A 16568-nucleotide genomic window follows, 5' to 3' on the forward strand; every position below is an offset into this window, starting at 1 on the left:
TTCACAGCAAAATATTTAGGGCCAATTCAACTCCTATTCTCTTTTGAGTCACAGCCACTCTGTCTGCAAGATTTTTGTTTAGATGCTCCTAGCAGAAAAAACAATATACAGGGAGACAGAGAAATACACCACCTCCTTGTAAAAAAAACCCAAACAAAACAACAAACCAAAACCACAAAGCAAACAAACAAAACCTCTTGGAAAAGAACAAACAAACCTCTTCCTGCAGCAAACACTGCAGTGGATTCCCTCCTGCAACCTGGCTGGGCATGGGCACAGCTTGCACAGCAGCTTGGGCATCGTGTAGGGTCACAGCACCCCTGCCTCTCCTTTTCCCCCAGCAGCCTGGAAATGACAGCCCTCACTGGGATTTTCCTTCCCTTCCAGCTATCACTTATGCATTTTGTATGTCAGGGGTGACACAGGGGTCCTCTGTATTTTTACCATTTTGACTGTCAGCAGAAAGATTGCTATTAAATCACAGTTTAGGCTGGGACTCTGCATTCACAGTAAAGATCAGGGCAATCTGTCTGTTTGCAGGATTGGGTGTATATTAATTTCTTAAAAAAATTGTTAATCCTGATGTGTTTCACAAATAATCCTGTGTATTCTGGGATGGAGGGCACATTAGAGCCAGCTAGCATCCTCTCATCCTGTTTGATCTTCCCTTCTCTCCCCGAGAACAATGAAAACACGAGGAAGTCTCGCATTGGCTTGTTACGAGTTTCCAGGCAGTTTTGCTTCCAGCTTCACAACTGGGAGCAGAACATTGCAATACCCAGGTTTGAACAGACAACATCTGATTTACATAAACACCCCAGCACCACGGAAGATCTAGGGAGGATGCTCAGAGGCCAGGAGAAGGTCCCTGGTGTTTATTTCACCGGGTTTTGCATTTTGATGGAATTTTAGAGGACGGATGCCTGTGCAAGAGATGGAGGAGCAGTGATTGGTGGCTTTGGAAAAAGGGGATATATCCAGGCAAGCTGCTGTCGCTGCAGGCACTGTGCAGCCCTGGGTGCCTCACCCACGGCGGGCAACTTTGCAACCTGCCACTTCAGCAGTTCATCATTCCCTCCCTTCCTCCCCCCCAAAATCCCATTCTGCTGCACCCTCTCATCCCTGAGAGTCCAAACACCATCCCTTCTCAGCCCCGCTGCCATCAGGATTAATAATGCTAATAAACCAGTGATGCAGCACCAGCTGCAGCAGGCAGCGTCCCCAGGACTGCGTGCTTGTTTGAAACACAATTTTTGATTCATTTTTTTTTATTCTAATCGAAGCCCATCTCCAATCAGAAAGCATAAGAAAATCCCATCCGCCTGCCAATTGACTCATGTGTAGGGTTTCCGCTTCCCAGATCTGCATATTGTAAGCTCCTGACACAAGTTGATGTTGTAAGTACAGCTTCCATACGGTTCTCTCAAAGGCAACAGATTTTTTTATACATATATTTATATATGGCAACCCTGGCTTGGCAGAAACCACATCCGAAAAAAGGGAAATAAGGAAAACACTGAAAGCTGACTCTACCTAGTTATTGCTGGCTTTGGAGGGATTTTGGCCAATTCTCAAGACAGTATGAATCTCTTCTTCTTACTCAGGAAGGGCATGGGAGTCTTTAGGGTCTAAGGATGACTCCAGAGTGCAGAGGGACCAGGTCACAAACCCAGGTCAGACATAGGGACCCAGCAGAAGAAAGGGGATTTCTTGATCAGGGCACCCCGAGGTGCATAAAGCAGATGGCTGGCCACTCCTTTGGCACCAAGGAGCTCCTTTGGCTCTAGTGCCTCCCCACAATACAGCTGGGCAGAATTTGGGTCCAACACCCAAAATTTGGCAGCTTTTCTCCCCCGGACTTGACAGGGACAGCTGCTTTGGTACTGGGGTAGGGATCCAGATAGCCTCACTCAGGCTGGATGAGGCTTTGAGCAAACTGATCTACAGGGAGGTGTCCCTGTCCATGCAGGGAGGTTGGAACTAGATGATCTTTAAAGTCCCTTCCAAACCATTCTATGATTCTATGACTTTTCCCCCCACCATTTGCTAAATAAGCACATTTGTGGGGTGAAACCAGGGCTGGAAGCCTGCAGGAGAAGCAGTGAGGTGCTCACAGGTGTTATCCTCAGCAAGCAACACCTCAGCCCAAATCAGCGCATCCCTCCAGAGGGTCCTGAATCATGGAATGGTTTGGGTTGGAAGGGGACAGCTTCACATCAGGGTACTCAGAACCCCATCCAACCTGGCCTGGAATGTTTCTAGGGACGAGGCTTCAGCCACCTCTCTGGGCAACCTGTGCCAGTGTTTCCACACCCTCACCGCAGAAATTTTCTCCCTAACACCTAAATTTACCCCTTTCAGTCGACAACCATTACCCCTTCTCCTCCCACCACACCTCCTGCTCCGTGCCACCACCACCAAAGGCGCTCCTGAGGCTCTTCCCCAGACCCATCGCATCCCGGAGGAGGGGGTTGCCTGGGGACCGTGCCGGGTGCTGCGGACCCCAACCCGTGGGGCGTCGGGTCCGGCTGCGATTCTCCCGATCCAGGTCCGGTTCTCCCCCCCCGCCCTGAGGGAAGGCGGCTGCGGGGCCGCCCCCGCCCCCTGGTGGCGGGGCCCGGCGCCGCCCCCGCCGCCGCCGCCCCCTCCCCGGTCCCTGACAGACAGCTCCGGCGGCGGGCTCGGCCGGGGAGGCGGTGATGCCATGAGCCGCCGCCGCCGCCATCCCGGCGCAGCCCGCGGCCGCCCCTAACCGCGCTGCAGGCGGAAGGGTAGGGGCAAGGGTAGGGATAGGGGCGGAGGCGGCGGCAGCGGCGGTGGCGGCGGCCGCGGCGGCTTCTGCTTCCCGGCGTCCCGCATGAGGAGAAGCGTTAAATAGCGCCAGAGCCGCGGCGGCCGCCACTGCCCGCTCGGTGGCGGCGGGGCCGCTTGGCCGGCGGCGGAAACATGGCGAGCGATTCCCCGGCGCGGAGCCTGGACGAGATCGACCTCTCGGCGCTGCGGGTAAGGCTCGGGGATGGGGCGGGGGAGGTGGTGGTGGTGGTGGGGGGTGGATGCGGGAGCGGTCCCCCCCTCTCTCCCTCCTTCCCAATCCATCCATCCCTCTGTGTCTCGGTGGTGGGGGTGGGTGTGGGGGTGCGCGGGTGGGTGTGGGGGTGCAGCCTGCGCGTATGTTAATCGGGAGCTGTAAGCGTGTGCATGCCTGCAGCCGTGTGTGTGTGCGCGGTGTCCATACGTGTGTGCCTGCCGGCATGCAGCGATACGCGCAACCATGTATGGAGGCGCGTAGGCAGGTGTGTGCGTGTGTGTGTGTGTGTGCACACGCACACAGGAGCGTGTATACGCCTGTGCGTACGGTCGAAGGGGTTGGAGGGGGGGTCTGGGGCCAGTCCCCCGGCAGCCGTGGGGCAGCCGGAGGTCCCCGTGTGTCGGTGGGTGCGGGCAGTGCCCGCGCTGCGCTCCTGCAGCACGGACGGAGGGACACAGGGACAGGGATACGGGTATGGCCGGGGGTGCGAGAAGGGGGCTGCTCCATATCGCCGGCCTTTCCGGCCATCCCTCTCCGTGCCCTGTTTCCTCCCGGCCGTGGCTTCTCCTCACCCCCTCCATGTATCTTCCCCTCCTTAAAAATGAAGCTCATCGTGTACCCTTGAAATGTCGGGCTCCTCAAATGTGTCAGCCTCTGCGTGGGCTGTGGCCTGATGTCCCCCCTTGGTCTATTTTTCCTGTCACTTCCACACATCCTTTCCCCCCCACCCCGCATTTCTGCCTCATCTTTTTGGTGGGAAGAGCAGCTAGTTGGGATCCAGCATGGGGAGTCGTTTCGGGAAGCAGTGTTTATTGGGGAGGCAGCCACCGGGGCTGCTTCTCTCAACCTGCTGCCATACATAAATAAAATTAAGCAGAATCCGCTGAAGACTTGCACAAGTGTATTTTTAGAAATATTATTTGCTTCAGTGCAAGGGAAAAGGAAAAAAAAAAGTCTTATCTTTATTCACTTGCCCTACTTTCTTCCTGGTGAGTTTCTGGTTGATTAGTACTGTAAATGATTGCTCAGCAATATACAGTGTAGATGAGATTGGAGCAGGGGGACCATCTAGCTTAAAGTCAGACCTGGAGCTCTCCTTTCCCCTCTTAGGTGGAAGGTGCCTTGGAAGAGAGGGTGCTGAAGCTGGTGGAATTAATCCAGAAAAGCAGTGTCCTTTGTGGAGGGGACCCTCTGCTTCTTTTCCACCCCCTAGAAACAAGATTTTTAGTTTACTATTTTTAACATCTGCATTGGGAAGTTTATTTGAACCAGGGCACTATTTCTTTTGAAAACGGTGTCCACATATGCTTAGGTTTTCTGGTTGTGTTTGTGGCTTTTGAATGGCAGTGCTCACCAGATACAGTCAGGGTTTTGTTTTCGCTTTAGGAGGAAATATCTGTTTCCCTCCCTCCCCCAGAGAACCACTGGCAGCGCCTGCTGGGCGAGCAGAGCACTGATGGCATTTGAGGGGAGCTGGTGACAAGGGGACACGAAATCTTGACTGATGGTGGGGTGGGAAAGCAAAGCCACGGCCTCTTCCCAGTGGTGGCTGCTCTGGCAGGACCCCAAGGACTGCTTGGGCCTCTGCTCTCTTCTCTTAAAAGGAGAAACCTGCTATGGCACTGTAAACGATTCACTGGTTTTAAGTGAGATGAGAATAGGAGCTTAATTTGCCAAGGAATAGATCTTCTTCTAAAGTAAGCTCTTTTAGCACTTAGAATAATTGTTAAAGGTCATAAATCCAGCAGATAGGGCAAGAAGCGTGAATCATTCCACAGGGTCTGAATCAGAAATCAATAGTAAATTTGCTGTCTGAGCACAAAACATGGCAGGGAGGAGTAATTCCCCAAGCCTTGCAAAATTTCATTTATTAGAAAAGAAGTGTCACGTTGCTGCGGGTTTGGAGATGAGTCTGGATGGAGGAGACACTGCTCTTGTGGTTGTGTGTTTGAAGGGGTGAGGGATGGCTGTGTGAGATGCTGGGAGCAGGTAGTGACTCAAAATCTGGCAGAGGGGATGGTTTGTTCCCAGCAGTGGGGAAGAGAGATGTTCAGGCCTCTTATCTCCAAGTTTGAGTCACCGGAATGTTCCAGGAGGCTGAGTTTTATGAACAACAAGCAAACGCATGTAAAAAAGGTGGACCTTTGAATGCTGGTTCTCCCCATCCTTTTGCTTTGGCTTCCCTACTTCTGTCAGGTGGGAGGAAGGTGGATTTGTAGGACCAGAGCGAGCTGCTGGGAGGCTGAGCACGGCTCGGCACAGGCAGAACCCTGCACACACAAACCATCATTCATTTTGGATTTCCTCTGGCTTACAGGGTAGGATTTATCAAGCTGGGATGAAGGGTAACCTAGGAAGGAGCAGTTGCTTCTGGTTTTGCCAGGCTGGAGATCATCTTGGCCACAGAGTCGAGCTCCTCCTCAGCAGTGCATCTGCTTGATGTGCTGGCGGCTGGGCTGGGAACAAAGCACTGAATTCTGATTAAAATGCACGGGCTGGTGCCTGGAGTGAGCACACTTCGGGCTCCCTCCTGCCTTCTTTGCAACAGATTTCTCTCCATCATTGTGCACCGTGCTCATTGCCATGGTACCCAAGTGTCCCCACGTTGGTGCAGAGGGTTGAGCGTGTGAGGCAAGGGCAGGGTGTGAAACCTTTGACACCAGGTTCTTAAACTGGAGTTCTTCTGGTGGTGGTGCTGGTAATGAGTATTGTTAATGTTGCAGAAAGCTGTCATTTAAAATGATGAGGCCATTGAACAGGTAGTGCTGCATATCACGCTGACAAGGGGAGAAGATAAACTACATTATAATGTTCTTTTGTACGGACTGGGAGATATTTTTGCTAGCCCACTCAGCATGTTTAATAGCCGAATGACCTGGCAGTGCTACCAGCAGAATAATGATTAACACAGGGATTTGCATAGGCTGTTGACAGGCATGTTTGAGAAGCAGATTTTTACAATAAAAGGGGAGTGGATGTGAGGGGGGGATGCAGAGGGTCGTGCTTTCTGGTGGCCAATGCACAGCTGATCCCAGGAGGTGAAGAAGCAGAAACATGGGGCTGGGTTTGGGAGTTTTATCCACCCTTTTTTTAATGTCTCAGCGAATGGAAGAGGCTGTCATCTCTTGCTGAAGGCAGTGGCCTTGATCCTTCTAAAATATTCAGGTCAATAGCTTTTCCTCTGCTGCATCCATCTGCAGGGACGGGCTCCAGCTGATGTACCCGTGGTAGCAGTGGGTTCTTCTGCAGTAGCTGCCACAGCTGTATGCATTTGGGGTGATGTGCAGAGTGTGTGGGAGGTGATGAAAGCTCTCCAGGAGAAAAAACCTTTCTCAGGGAGCTGATAATCCCCCGGGGTGAGACCAGCTTGGGGCAAACAAACCCCCCCACTCACAGCTGTTCCTTTTCTGCTTGGTGGGGGGCTGGCCCTGTGCTCAGGTCACAGCTGAAGGCTGGGGGATTTCAGGGCTCACCTGGGTCATACAGTTTGGCTGAAGGTTTTCTGCAAGCCTGGGGATGTGAAAAGAGCCTTTTTGTGGAAGGAGCTATTGCTTTCTTCGTGTACCTGGGTGTTGCTTTTGTTTTGAGCTCATTAACAAAACCCAAGCTTTTGTTATTTACTTTAGCAAAGTGCTGACCATGCAGTCTCTGGAAACTGGATTCTAAAATCATTAGTTGTTTTGGAAACGCTTGGCCTTTAATGCTCAGGCTTGGAGAGGAGACAGCACAGAATTAAGAAGTTGGTGGGTATTAGCTGTTGCTGGGAAGAATTGGAAGAAACCCAAAAATGTCACTACTCTTCCTTTAGCTTTGCTTTGTACAGAAGTGAAGTTTCAGTGGCCATTTGTTTGCATTAGTTGATCACTGTCAATGCAGATAAAAGCTCTCATATGAAACAAAACCCAAAATAAAACAGAAACAAACATGCTGGCATTGTCCTGTTCGCAGAACTCTGTCAGTTTATGGCATATTTCAGCATCATTAAAGATTTAGGAGAAGTTCTAATGGGAGGTAAGCACTGCAAGCCACCACTCGGGAGCATTATCATGACAGCATTAGGTTTAATCTTCCAGCACCTTTTAAAAAACTCTGTAGCTCAACAGATTTTGGGCAGCTTTTGCAAAGGTCACCTTCTTGCTAGATAGAGGAACAAATTTGACTAGAGATTACTTCTGGAGATTAAAAAAAGACATGAAAAGCTTATTTATATGTGCTGTGTTTTACGTGATATGCTGCCATGAAAAATTCAGGACATATCCTCAACAAATAAATACATACAGCCTGAATTTCTGAGGACAGGCACTCTCAGTAGCCTTCCACCAGGAATTTGGAGCTGTCCTCTTCCAGTGGGACTCAGTGCTGTGTAAGCTGTGGACCAGAACTCTGTCCATGTATCTTGTACCTGTCCAAGTCTTTTTCTGCATCTTGCTTCCATGCCTTGACCCCGAGTACTGATAGTGCTGCAAACGTTTATCTTCTACCCATACATGCGTATTTTTCTTTCTTTGCTCATGGAAAGTTACAACAGAAAGGAGACTCTATCTTCTGGCTAATCCTTCTGCACGCTCTGTTTTTGGTTTTCACCTTCTGGAGATGTGCAGCCCAGGTGCTGCTCTTCTGTAGTTCTTCATGTGTCCTTTAGTACTGCTCTCCGTGGTTATTCTTCCTTAATTTTGGAAATTGTCCACAATGTACTTTTAAAGATATGGAGAGTTTGTTCTCATCAGTGTTCCTGTAAAAATTAGTGATTTGGAGAGGAGAGGGAAGGGGGAAATCATGTGCTAGAATAGGTTGAAGTTTGAGCACAAACATTTTGTTGAGTTGAGGTTTGGAGCAATGAAGTGTTTGATTGCTGTGCATATTTATAATAAAGTGTCTGATTTTTTTCATCTGTGGAAGAGGGAGTAGTTGGAGGATGCTAGATCTTGCTGTGTGAAGGTAGTTTTTATCTGCCAGGCTTTAGCAGATGTAGTGGTACAGTTTGCAGAGAGTTACAGAGGGTTACAGAGAGGGGAAGTGGTTTCCATTGGATCAGTATGTTAATCTCCCCAAATGATTCACCCAGCTATAGAAGAGGTTTTCTTGGAAGTCATTCATTTGGAGCCAGGTCACACCAAAGCTGCATCATCTCCTTGGGCTCAGGCTTTGAGCTGCTCTCTGCAAATCCTTCTCTGACTCCTGCTAATGCACCCCCAGACACTTTGCAAGGGTAATTACAGACATCAGCAGGAGTTCTCTGCCTCTGACCTGCAGACCAAGGACAGAGTATTGATCCTGTCTCCTGGCTTCATGTCTTGAGTATAAATTGGGAGAATCCTGTTAGATTTCCCCTGGTAAAAAGCTACCAAAGGGGAAAAGAGTGCATGGTGTGGGGGTAACAGTAACACAACAGCTCGTGTGGCTTGAGGTGGAGAGGATGATGTTGAAGGGCTCAGGACCTAAATCCTAAAGGCAGCTTCTCATGAAGGACTCAGGAAGACAATTTATGTAAGTGAGATTTCATGTTCTCTGTGTAACTCACTTAGGATTGCTAAAGGAGGATTGTCCAAGGAACATAGAATCATAGAATCATAGAATTGGCTGGGTTGGAAGGGACCTCAGAGATCATCAAGTCCTTGGGAAACAGAGACTCCTTCTCCTTCTGCCTTCCCTCTCCATCATGGTCTCAAATGCCAGTGGCCAAGCATCCTCTTCCCCCAGAGGGGTAAGGATGTTCAGCATGTAGGTCCCCAGCCCTGTTGTGCTTCTGCAATGGCTCGTTAGTGGAAGGTTGGAACACTGATAAGAAGTTTAGTTAAAATTCAGTTGTATCTCTCTGCACACCCGATTTTATTTTGTGATGCCAAATCAGAAAATCTTCCTCCCCTTTCATCCAGACCGTGGCTTTTCCACGTTCATTTCCTACAGTGCCTGCCAGAAGTTCCAGGTTGTGTGTTGGTAGTAAAGGATGAGTGACTGTGATCAGGTGGGCAGTTCCAGATGCATCTTGCCTGGCTGAGGACCAACATTTCCTCCTTCCCTACTAGGTGAGTAAACAGCCTGTGGTGTCCCCTGCTCAGCTGCCAGACTACCCCGAGGGCAGCAGAAGGCATGGACTTTGCAGATACCACCTTTCCTCTGCTCCCCAAATATGAGATATTAATATGAAATATTAATTGCTTGATGCAAACACCACCTTTTTGCCAGGAAGTGAAGGGCTGACACGGTTCCATCCTTCCTGTGTATGGGTTTGAAAGCAACCGTAGCCTCTGTCAAGTGCAGGAGCTGCTCAGCTTGTGCTGTGAGCAGTGAGTTGCTCTTCTGAGTAAAGCTGTAGCAATGGAACATCCTCTTGGTTTTCAGGGCTGTCTCTCTAGTGAGGGTGGGTGGTTGTGTTGCTGTTCACGTGAGTGCTCGTGTGGTTTGCAGCTTCAGAGTGCATGAAACCTTTTCTTGCAGTTTTTATTTGCTTCCCCCCCAGCAGTGGCATTTCGGGGTGCAAACTGAAATGAATTGTTCTCAAAGCAACACTTCTTAGAAGCCAGGGATACTGCCTAGGATTTTTTTCCCCATAATAAACCAACAAAGAATCGAAAATTTAATTTAGGAGGCTGACACTTCCCTCTCCTTCCTTTTAAAAATTCTTTTTGCTCCTAATTTTGAAACTCAGCAGGAAAAAGCATACTTCCAGCTGAGTCATGTGTTTTGTGCATGACAGAAGTGACTGTTTGGGACTGTGCCCTTAATCTGCTGGATGGAGACTGCAGGATGCATTGGAGGTGATAGAGCCTTTGCCGAGGAAGAGATCACACAGCTTGAATCTAATAAAATGTGTCCAATAACTGCTATAGCATGCTACAGAAATACAAGAGATCAAAGCTTCAGAGGCATTTGTTTTCATAATTTGTGGGTCAGATCCTTGCAGGACTAATTGGGTGCTGTTTGATGTCCAGACAACATAGAACTCTCCCTGTAAATCAGAATTTATTTGCCTCATCCTTTCTCTTTTGTACACAAGCACAAAAGCCTAGTGTGATTTTTGAGATAAACTGGCAAAAGCAAAGGTGCAGATCTCTTCCTTATCTCATTGCCATCTTTCTTAGATGCATTGTGGGCCATATAGCTGATAGAGTGAGCAAAAAATTGCTTTTGCCTGGTAGCTGGTGGTTCTTCTGATGTTGGTGCTCCAGGAGCACTAAGCCTGCTGGTTATTCCCTGCTGTGCTTTTGCTCCCTAAAACATGAGCAGAGATGAAATCAGAGAACAAGCTTTGGGGCTTCATAGGATCTCTCCAGTTGTGGCTCCCTAGTTGTGGTACCCAGGTTGTATTTCAGCTTTGCAGGTGGTCACCCCCAAAACACAGCAAGTCAGAGATGCTGTGTGCTTTGTGGGGGCACTTAGAAAGTTCTTATTTATAAATATAAAAATAGTATATATATATATACACGACAATATATTAAAATAAGAGAGGATTAACTGTTCTCTCTTGTAGGGAATAGGACAGCATTGTGGGCTTGTGTGGCTGTGAGTGGCACAGCTTGTGTATCCCTCTACCTGGCACACAGATGTTCTCCAAAACACAGGCCAAAATTTTCCAAGCCTGTTATCCTATGTGAAGCCTGGTGGGAACTGAAGGGACACTGCCCTTAAACTTGTGGTTTTTGTGTTACATTATCCCACTGAATACTCATGGTGGGTGTTCCTGGGGAGGTGGGGGAGCTTCCCTCCTGTGTCTGCAGTTGCCACCATTTCGGGAGGAAAGAAAGATAGGTGTGCAAGACAACTGTTCTTGGAGCAAAACCAGAGGCCAAGGCAACAAAATGAAAAAGGTCTTTAAATGCATTTTCTGGCTATGCAGACAGTCTGTCTTCAGTGCAATAAATCCTCAGCCTTTACATATTGATTAGCTTCAGTACACAGTGTGATGAGTCTGCTCTTCCCATTGCTGTTCTGGGGGGGATTGGTGTGTTGGGCTGGCTGCAGAGGCTGTAACAGATAAATGGGATTCCAGTAGTGAGAGGAGTTGACAAATGCTCTCCAAAGTGAACCTCCCAGCCAGCGTGGCTGCACTGGAGTGCTATAAATGTAAAGAGAGTGGCTCCACCAGTGACTGGGCTGGGAATGGCCGTGGTTTCTGATGGGCAAAGCTGTGTTCCTCAAGCTGAGTGCTCTGCAGTGGTTGTGCCCTGCCCTGGCAAGGATGTTGTCCTCTCCTGGTTCACTAGTTGGGGAGCTCTGGTGGGTAAGTTGTGTGTGGGATGAGCCAAAGGAGAGGGACTGGGGAGGGGACATGCTGGGGTCTTGTTGAAGTGTGGGGCTGCTTGGATAGAAAATGGAAAATGGGTGAAAATGCCTCCTGTTCTCCCTGCCCCGTTCATGGCTTGTAATAGTTTCTTCAATATTCGTGTGTCACAGGGCATATTTCAAAGTGATTTTGTTTGCTGGGTTTTGTACTGCTCTTGGAGGCAATGATGTGGTGTGGCTGAAGGTGTGTGAGCACTGGGCAAGCCCTTGGGTGCTTGAAAAATGGTTGTGATAAAATATGAAGAGAGCAGGGAGGTGGCAGGGACAGCAGCTCGATGTCTCTGTGGAGCAAGAGTGGGAGGAGGGATGGAGAGCTCCTTTAGATATTAGGTGCTGTGGCTGAAAACCCATCCAGAAGATTTCCCTTTGGTGTGCCTGTGTTTTTTGACAACCTGTAACTCCACATTGGTGGAAAAGCTGTTCCTGACACAGCTTGGGTTGTGAGGTGAAATCCCAGGTTGCTCTGGAGACAGAGGATGGAAAGATAGGATGGAGCAGATGTAAAATTAGCATAACAATGTACCTCTAATTCAACTTGGAGGAAATAATTGAAGACTAGTTGTCACTTCTGATGGTGACCTCTGCCAAGATGACTCATGCTGCAATATGATATGAGTCACTTATTAATGATGGCCTGGTAAGGAGAAAGTGCCAAGTCCCAGTAACTTCTTCATTGTGCACTATAAAAGCCAGGATGAAGGAGGGTGTTCAGGATATTGCTGCCTAAAAATAGCTGATACTTCAGAGTGCTGGAGCACCTCGACTTGGCTCTGGGGGGCTCCAGCATGAAAAGGCAAAGACCCGGAGCAGGAATGCTGCTGCTCCTTTGGCCTTGGTTTAGGAGAGCCGCGCGACGCACTTTGTACCTCTTCTCCCCAACCTTCTGCATTGAGGTGATGGGTGCCTGAGGGTGGGGACCCTGAGAGCCAGAAAGCTCAGCTGGTGGGAGGGCAAGGACCTACTGATGGGAGGGAGATGGGTAGGAGAGCATGGAAAGCTGTGGCCACCTTTTCAAAGGCTGTCCAGCAAGGGCTCAGGTTGGGGAGGGAGGTCTTAGGGGCAGCTTGGTTGATGGGAAAGCAGGAAGGTAGGAACAAGATCTACCATGGGAAGGTCCCTGGGCTGGAAACCTGTAGCCAGGAGCCTGGGAGAGAGCTAATGGGCTGTGGCTGCATCATCCCTGCAGTGAGGACTTTGCTAGGCACAGTCCCTGGTGAACTCCTCACCTCTGATTCCTGCCAGGTGGATGCAGGAGAAGTTTTTCATGGCTGTAAGGAAGCTGTGGATCTCCTGTACCAATTGACCTGAGTGCTTGTTAATCATCTACTAACTGTCTTAAATGCTTCCTCATATTGAAGTTCTTTTTTTTTTTTTTCCTCAATAAATGAGGTTTTGCAGTACAAGAGCCTGGTGTGAAGGTGCTTGTGACCAGGGACAGGAGGTCACCAAGAAGCAGTAAGCAGACTAGCTGCTGGCCTCAGCCTGGGGGTTGGTGCCCCAGGGATGCTCTTTTTTGCCTTTTCACAGGGCAAAGGGGCAAGGGGCAGGGGGCAGGCTGGCATAGTGGTACCTTGTTTCTGGGCAAGGGTTTCTAACTTGTAAAAAGCCTGGTGATTTTGTCTGTGATGATGAAATCTTATGAAGTCCTGACACCAGAAGTTAATTTAAGAGGTGAGTGGGTTTTTCCTAGAATTTTAGAAAAGCATGGAAAAATGGCTTCCCTAAAAGACTGTAGTCCAAAGGGTGAGTTGAAGATTCCAAGTTGTTTATTGGAAATTAAGAAGAAAAAATGGAGAATTTTTTTTTTTGTGAGGCCTTTTTTTTATTCCAGAGAGGTGGTTGATGCCCCATCCCTGGAAGTGTTGAGGGTCAGGTTGGATGGGGCTTTCAGTGAGCTGATCTAATTGCAGATGTCCCTGCTCACTACAGGGGATTGGACTGGCTGACCTTTAAATGTTCCTTCCAAAGTGTTCTGTGATTCACTGAATGATGCACAACAGCCAGAGATCCCTGGGCTGCTTCTGCCACACTTCCATTTTCTGGGTGAGAAGCTGTCAACCTCTACTGTCCCTCACCTCTGCCACCAGCTTGAAGGTGTATTTCACCCTCTGGACTTTGCCTGTTTGGACTACCAGGTCCTCCTGCCTTACCTGGAGCCACTGTGGTCTTCAGGGAGATAGGAGGGTGGTGGTGAAGGGCTGTGGAGGAAGGTTGAACCTTGAGAAGCTGAAAAGCAGTGGACCTGAAGGAGGAAAGCTTTGCACCTGGATCTTTCTGTCAAGGCAATCTGAAGCAAGCAAAGGACATTGGATGTGGTTGCATTGCAGAAAAGGGATGTGCAGGACTTCAGACTTCTGAGGGACAGGGGAACATCTCTTCCTGAAAAGAAACTGTCAGTTCAGTGGGACCCAAATCTTCTACACATCTGTGTTTTGTCTTGCTCCTTTGATAATTATCATCCTCTTCTTTATCAAGTCCCTATCATAAGTGTAGTGGTCCTGGTGCTGTGGCAGCTCTCAGCAGCTGTTCCTTGTGACCCACAGTAAGGTGGGCTTTGCTCTTTCCGCAGTGTGGGAAGCTGTCAGCTTTCATTGGAATATGGATCTCTCCATGAGGATTTGTGCTTCTGAGATGCACCAGCTCACATCCTCTGAGTAAAAGCATTGCAACTCTGCAAAGGGTAATTTATGGTGTGGTGCAAAGGGAAGGATGCCTTGTAGGTAGCTGGACCATACCTCCCTTCCTCCAGATGAAGTTGTGTGGTTGACAAAGGAGGTGGGGCACAAGTTCAAAGCTGGAGTTGCTTTCTCAAGAGCCTTTCACAAGAAGTTGTGGTTTTGCTTTCACCAGTTGTGTGACCTCTTCTGTGCTGCTGTTGTAAAGCCAAGTGCCTGCACAGAGGAAGTGTCCTCAAGAGAAGATGCAGGAGCCCTACTCATTATCAGAACCAAGTTAAACTGCTCCCAGCTAATCTGGCTGCCTAAAAATAGAAGTGGTTGTAGCGGGAGGGACTGTCTTCTATGTTCCTTTGCCCTTGATTTTTGTGACATTTTGCTGCTCTATATTATGTGTCTTGGTTGTATGTGTCCTGGTGACACTGGAGGAATTAATGAGAGCGTGTGCCCATGGTCAAAACCATCCAGGAGGAAGACCAAGAACCTTGCTAAGGGTCTGGTAGTTATCTGGCAAAGGGCAGATATTCAGGTTTATTCCCTCACTGTCCTGCTCCTCACAGGTTCACAGCCTCTCCCTTGGTGTGTTCCTGAAGCCTTGCCTGGGGCAGGTCAGAAGTGAAGTGAGGTGAGGCTGTGAGTGGGATGGATCCCTGGGATGCTCCCTGCTGCTCCGAGTTGGGAGCAGAGGTGTGCACATCATGTGTGCTCTTCACCAGAGAGAATCTTCCCTCTCCTGGGTGTCCTACTTTAGATGATGCTGCCCTGGCAGGGGGATTGGACTCAGTGATCTCTTGAGGTCTCTTCCAACCCCTAACATGCTGTGATTCTGTGATGCCTCAGTTGAAGGCTGCAGAATCACTTCTGTCACTTAATTGCTGTGTTATTGTTAATTCTGCATTTTAAACCCAAGTTTCATAACTGCCTTGTGATATCAGCATTTCTGTTCTTTGTCGCTATTATGCAAGCACCTCACCTTGTGATCATGAAACACTGAAATGTGCTTTCTAATGCTCACCCTCTGTTTCTCAATGGGTCTGTAAAACCTCTTCTGCTTTCCATTAATTCTGGAACTCCAGGGCATTTTTCTCTGGTTGGGTTTTTTACTTCTGGTACTTGGGCCACCTGCTCCTTTCTGGTCCATGTGTCTAAGGCAGGGTGGACATAACTTCTGTCCCTCACTGGACACTGGCACTGCTCAGGGGGAAGCAGAAGGTTTTTGAAGCCATCTAGGAGCAAATTGTAGAGTTGTGCTGTACAGGAGCAGTCCCAGCTGGTACAGTGGCTGTTGCTGGCACTGGTGCTCTTGATGTGATCTGCCTACAAGGTTACCTGAGGCCAATGGGAAAGATGGGAACAGGTCATGAGGTGTCTTCCCTTCCTCCCCAAAGAGCTGAAATATTACCTTATTTTGACATTCATTTTTTTTCCAAGTGGAGGTGTCTGTTGACACCAGAAGATGCTCTTCCTGCATCCCACCAGGGCAACACAGAGCAGGAGCTGTGCTGGAAATGAGGCTTCAGAAGCTGGGCTCTGGTCTTTGTCCATAGGAGCATCTATGCTGGGTCTGGATTTATCCCATCTCCACATTTAGCTTCTCTAGGACAGTAAGAGTGGATTTCTGGCTTTTCTTCTGATCAGTCCAGTTTGGCCACTCAGGGGTGTCCAGAGCAAGGGTGGGACAGGGAAGATTCTTTTGTTTTTTGATATTATCTGTGGGGAGAAGAGCTAGAGATGGTGGGATCTTTGGATACTTTAGTGAAAGAATTTCACATCATTTTTCTTGTCTTAGGGACCAGAATTTAATCTCTTCTCTAAGCTTTCTCAATAATAATAATAATACAAAAAATACTGGACTTTTTTTTTCCGTAGAGGGAAGGAATTAAAATGTCTAAGCACAGATGTGGAGTGCAAGTTCAGTTTGACTGAACACATTGAAGAAGATTTGTCTCCAGGCTCCCTGACCAGTGCTGTTTCTCCAGTCTTTCATAGTACACTTTACACAGACATCCGGAGATGGGTAACTCTTTTCAGATGCTAATGAGGATAGATTAGATCCCCTGTGAGGGAAGGAATGCTAGGATAGTCTCATAGCAGGGAAATCAAGGTGAGGAGGGGTCAAGCATCTTCTCTAGATTCACTTACAGGCAATGCAGCCCTGGCAGAGCTGGGAGGAGAAGTCAGACCCTCTGGCCTCTCATCCTGTGCTGTAGCCATTAAGCTGTGCTCTCCCCAGATTAGATAATGGGTGGTTTTGGTGTCTGTGAGACTTGATGAGCAAAGTTCTTTAAATAAATGCTTTTCTTGTATACTTGCCAGCACAGAGTGAGGTTTGGGATGTGAGGGAAGGGAAATAACTTGCAGGTGTCAATTTGCAGGAGGAAAATCAGATGGGGAGATAATACCCAAGAGGTTAAGAGTTCTTTCTTGGACAAACACAGTGATGAGGATCACATCCTGCATCTCTGTTTTTGAGTAAGGTATGTGGGGAACTCAAGGTGAGACCATGCTGCTGCTGTCAGCCTGCCATGAGTTTCTGTATCCCTGAACAATCTGGATCTCTGGCAAGGGTGAGGCATGGTGCT

General features: G+C 48.7%; 1 protein-coding gene across 4 annotated transcripts in view; it reads left to right on the top strand.

Annotated features, from left to right (window-relative positions):
* Window positions 1-2801: 2801 nt before the first annotated feature.
* The window catches only part of TNIK (TRAF2 and NCK interacting kinase), a 145798-nt gene continuing 132031 nt past the window's right edge, over window positions 2802-16568 (top strand). For all 4 annotated transcript variants that reach the window (XM_030455884.1, XM_030455886.1, XM_030455885.1 and 1 more), the window contains exon 1: window positions 2802-3003. In XM_030455884.1, coding sequence (XP_030311744.1) covers window positions 2947-3003 — 57 coding nt within the window. In that variant the 5' untranslated portion in view covers window positions 2802-2946. The remainder of the gene's footprint in view (window positions 3004-16568) is intronic.

This window comes from Calypte anna, chromosome 9 (assembly GCF_003957555.1).
Source record: "Calypte anna isolate BGI_N300 chromosome 9, bCalAnn1_v1.p, whole genome shotgun sequence".
Classification (NCBI taxonomy): Eukaryota; Metazoa; Chordata; class Aves; order Apodiformes; family Trochilidae; genus Calypte; species Calypte anna.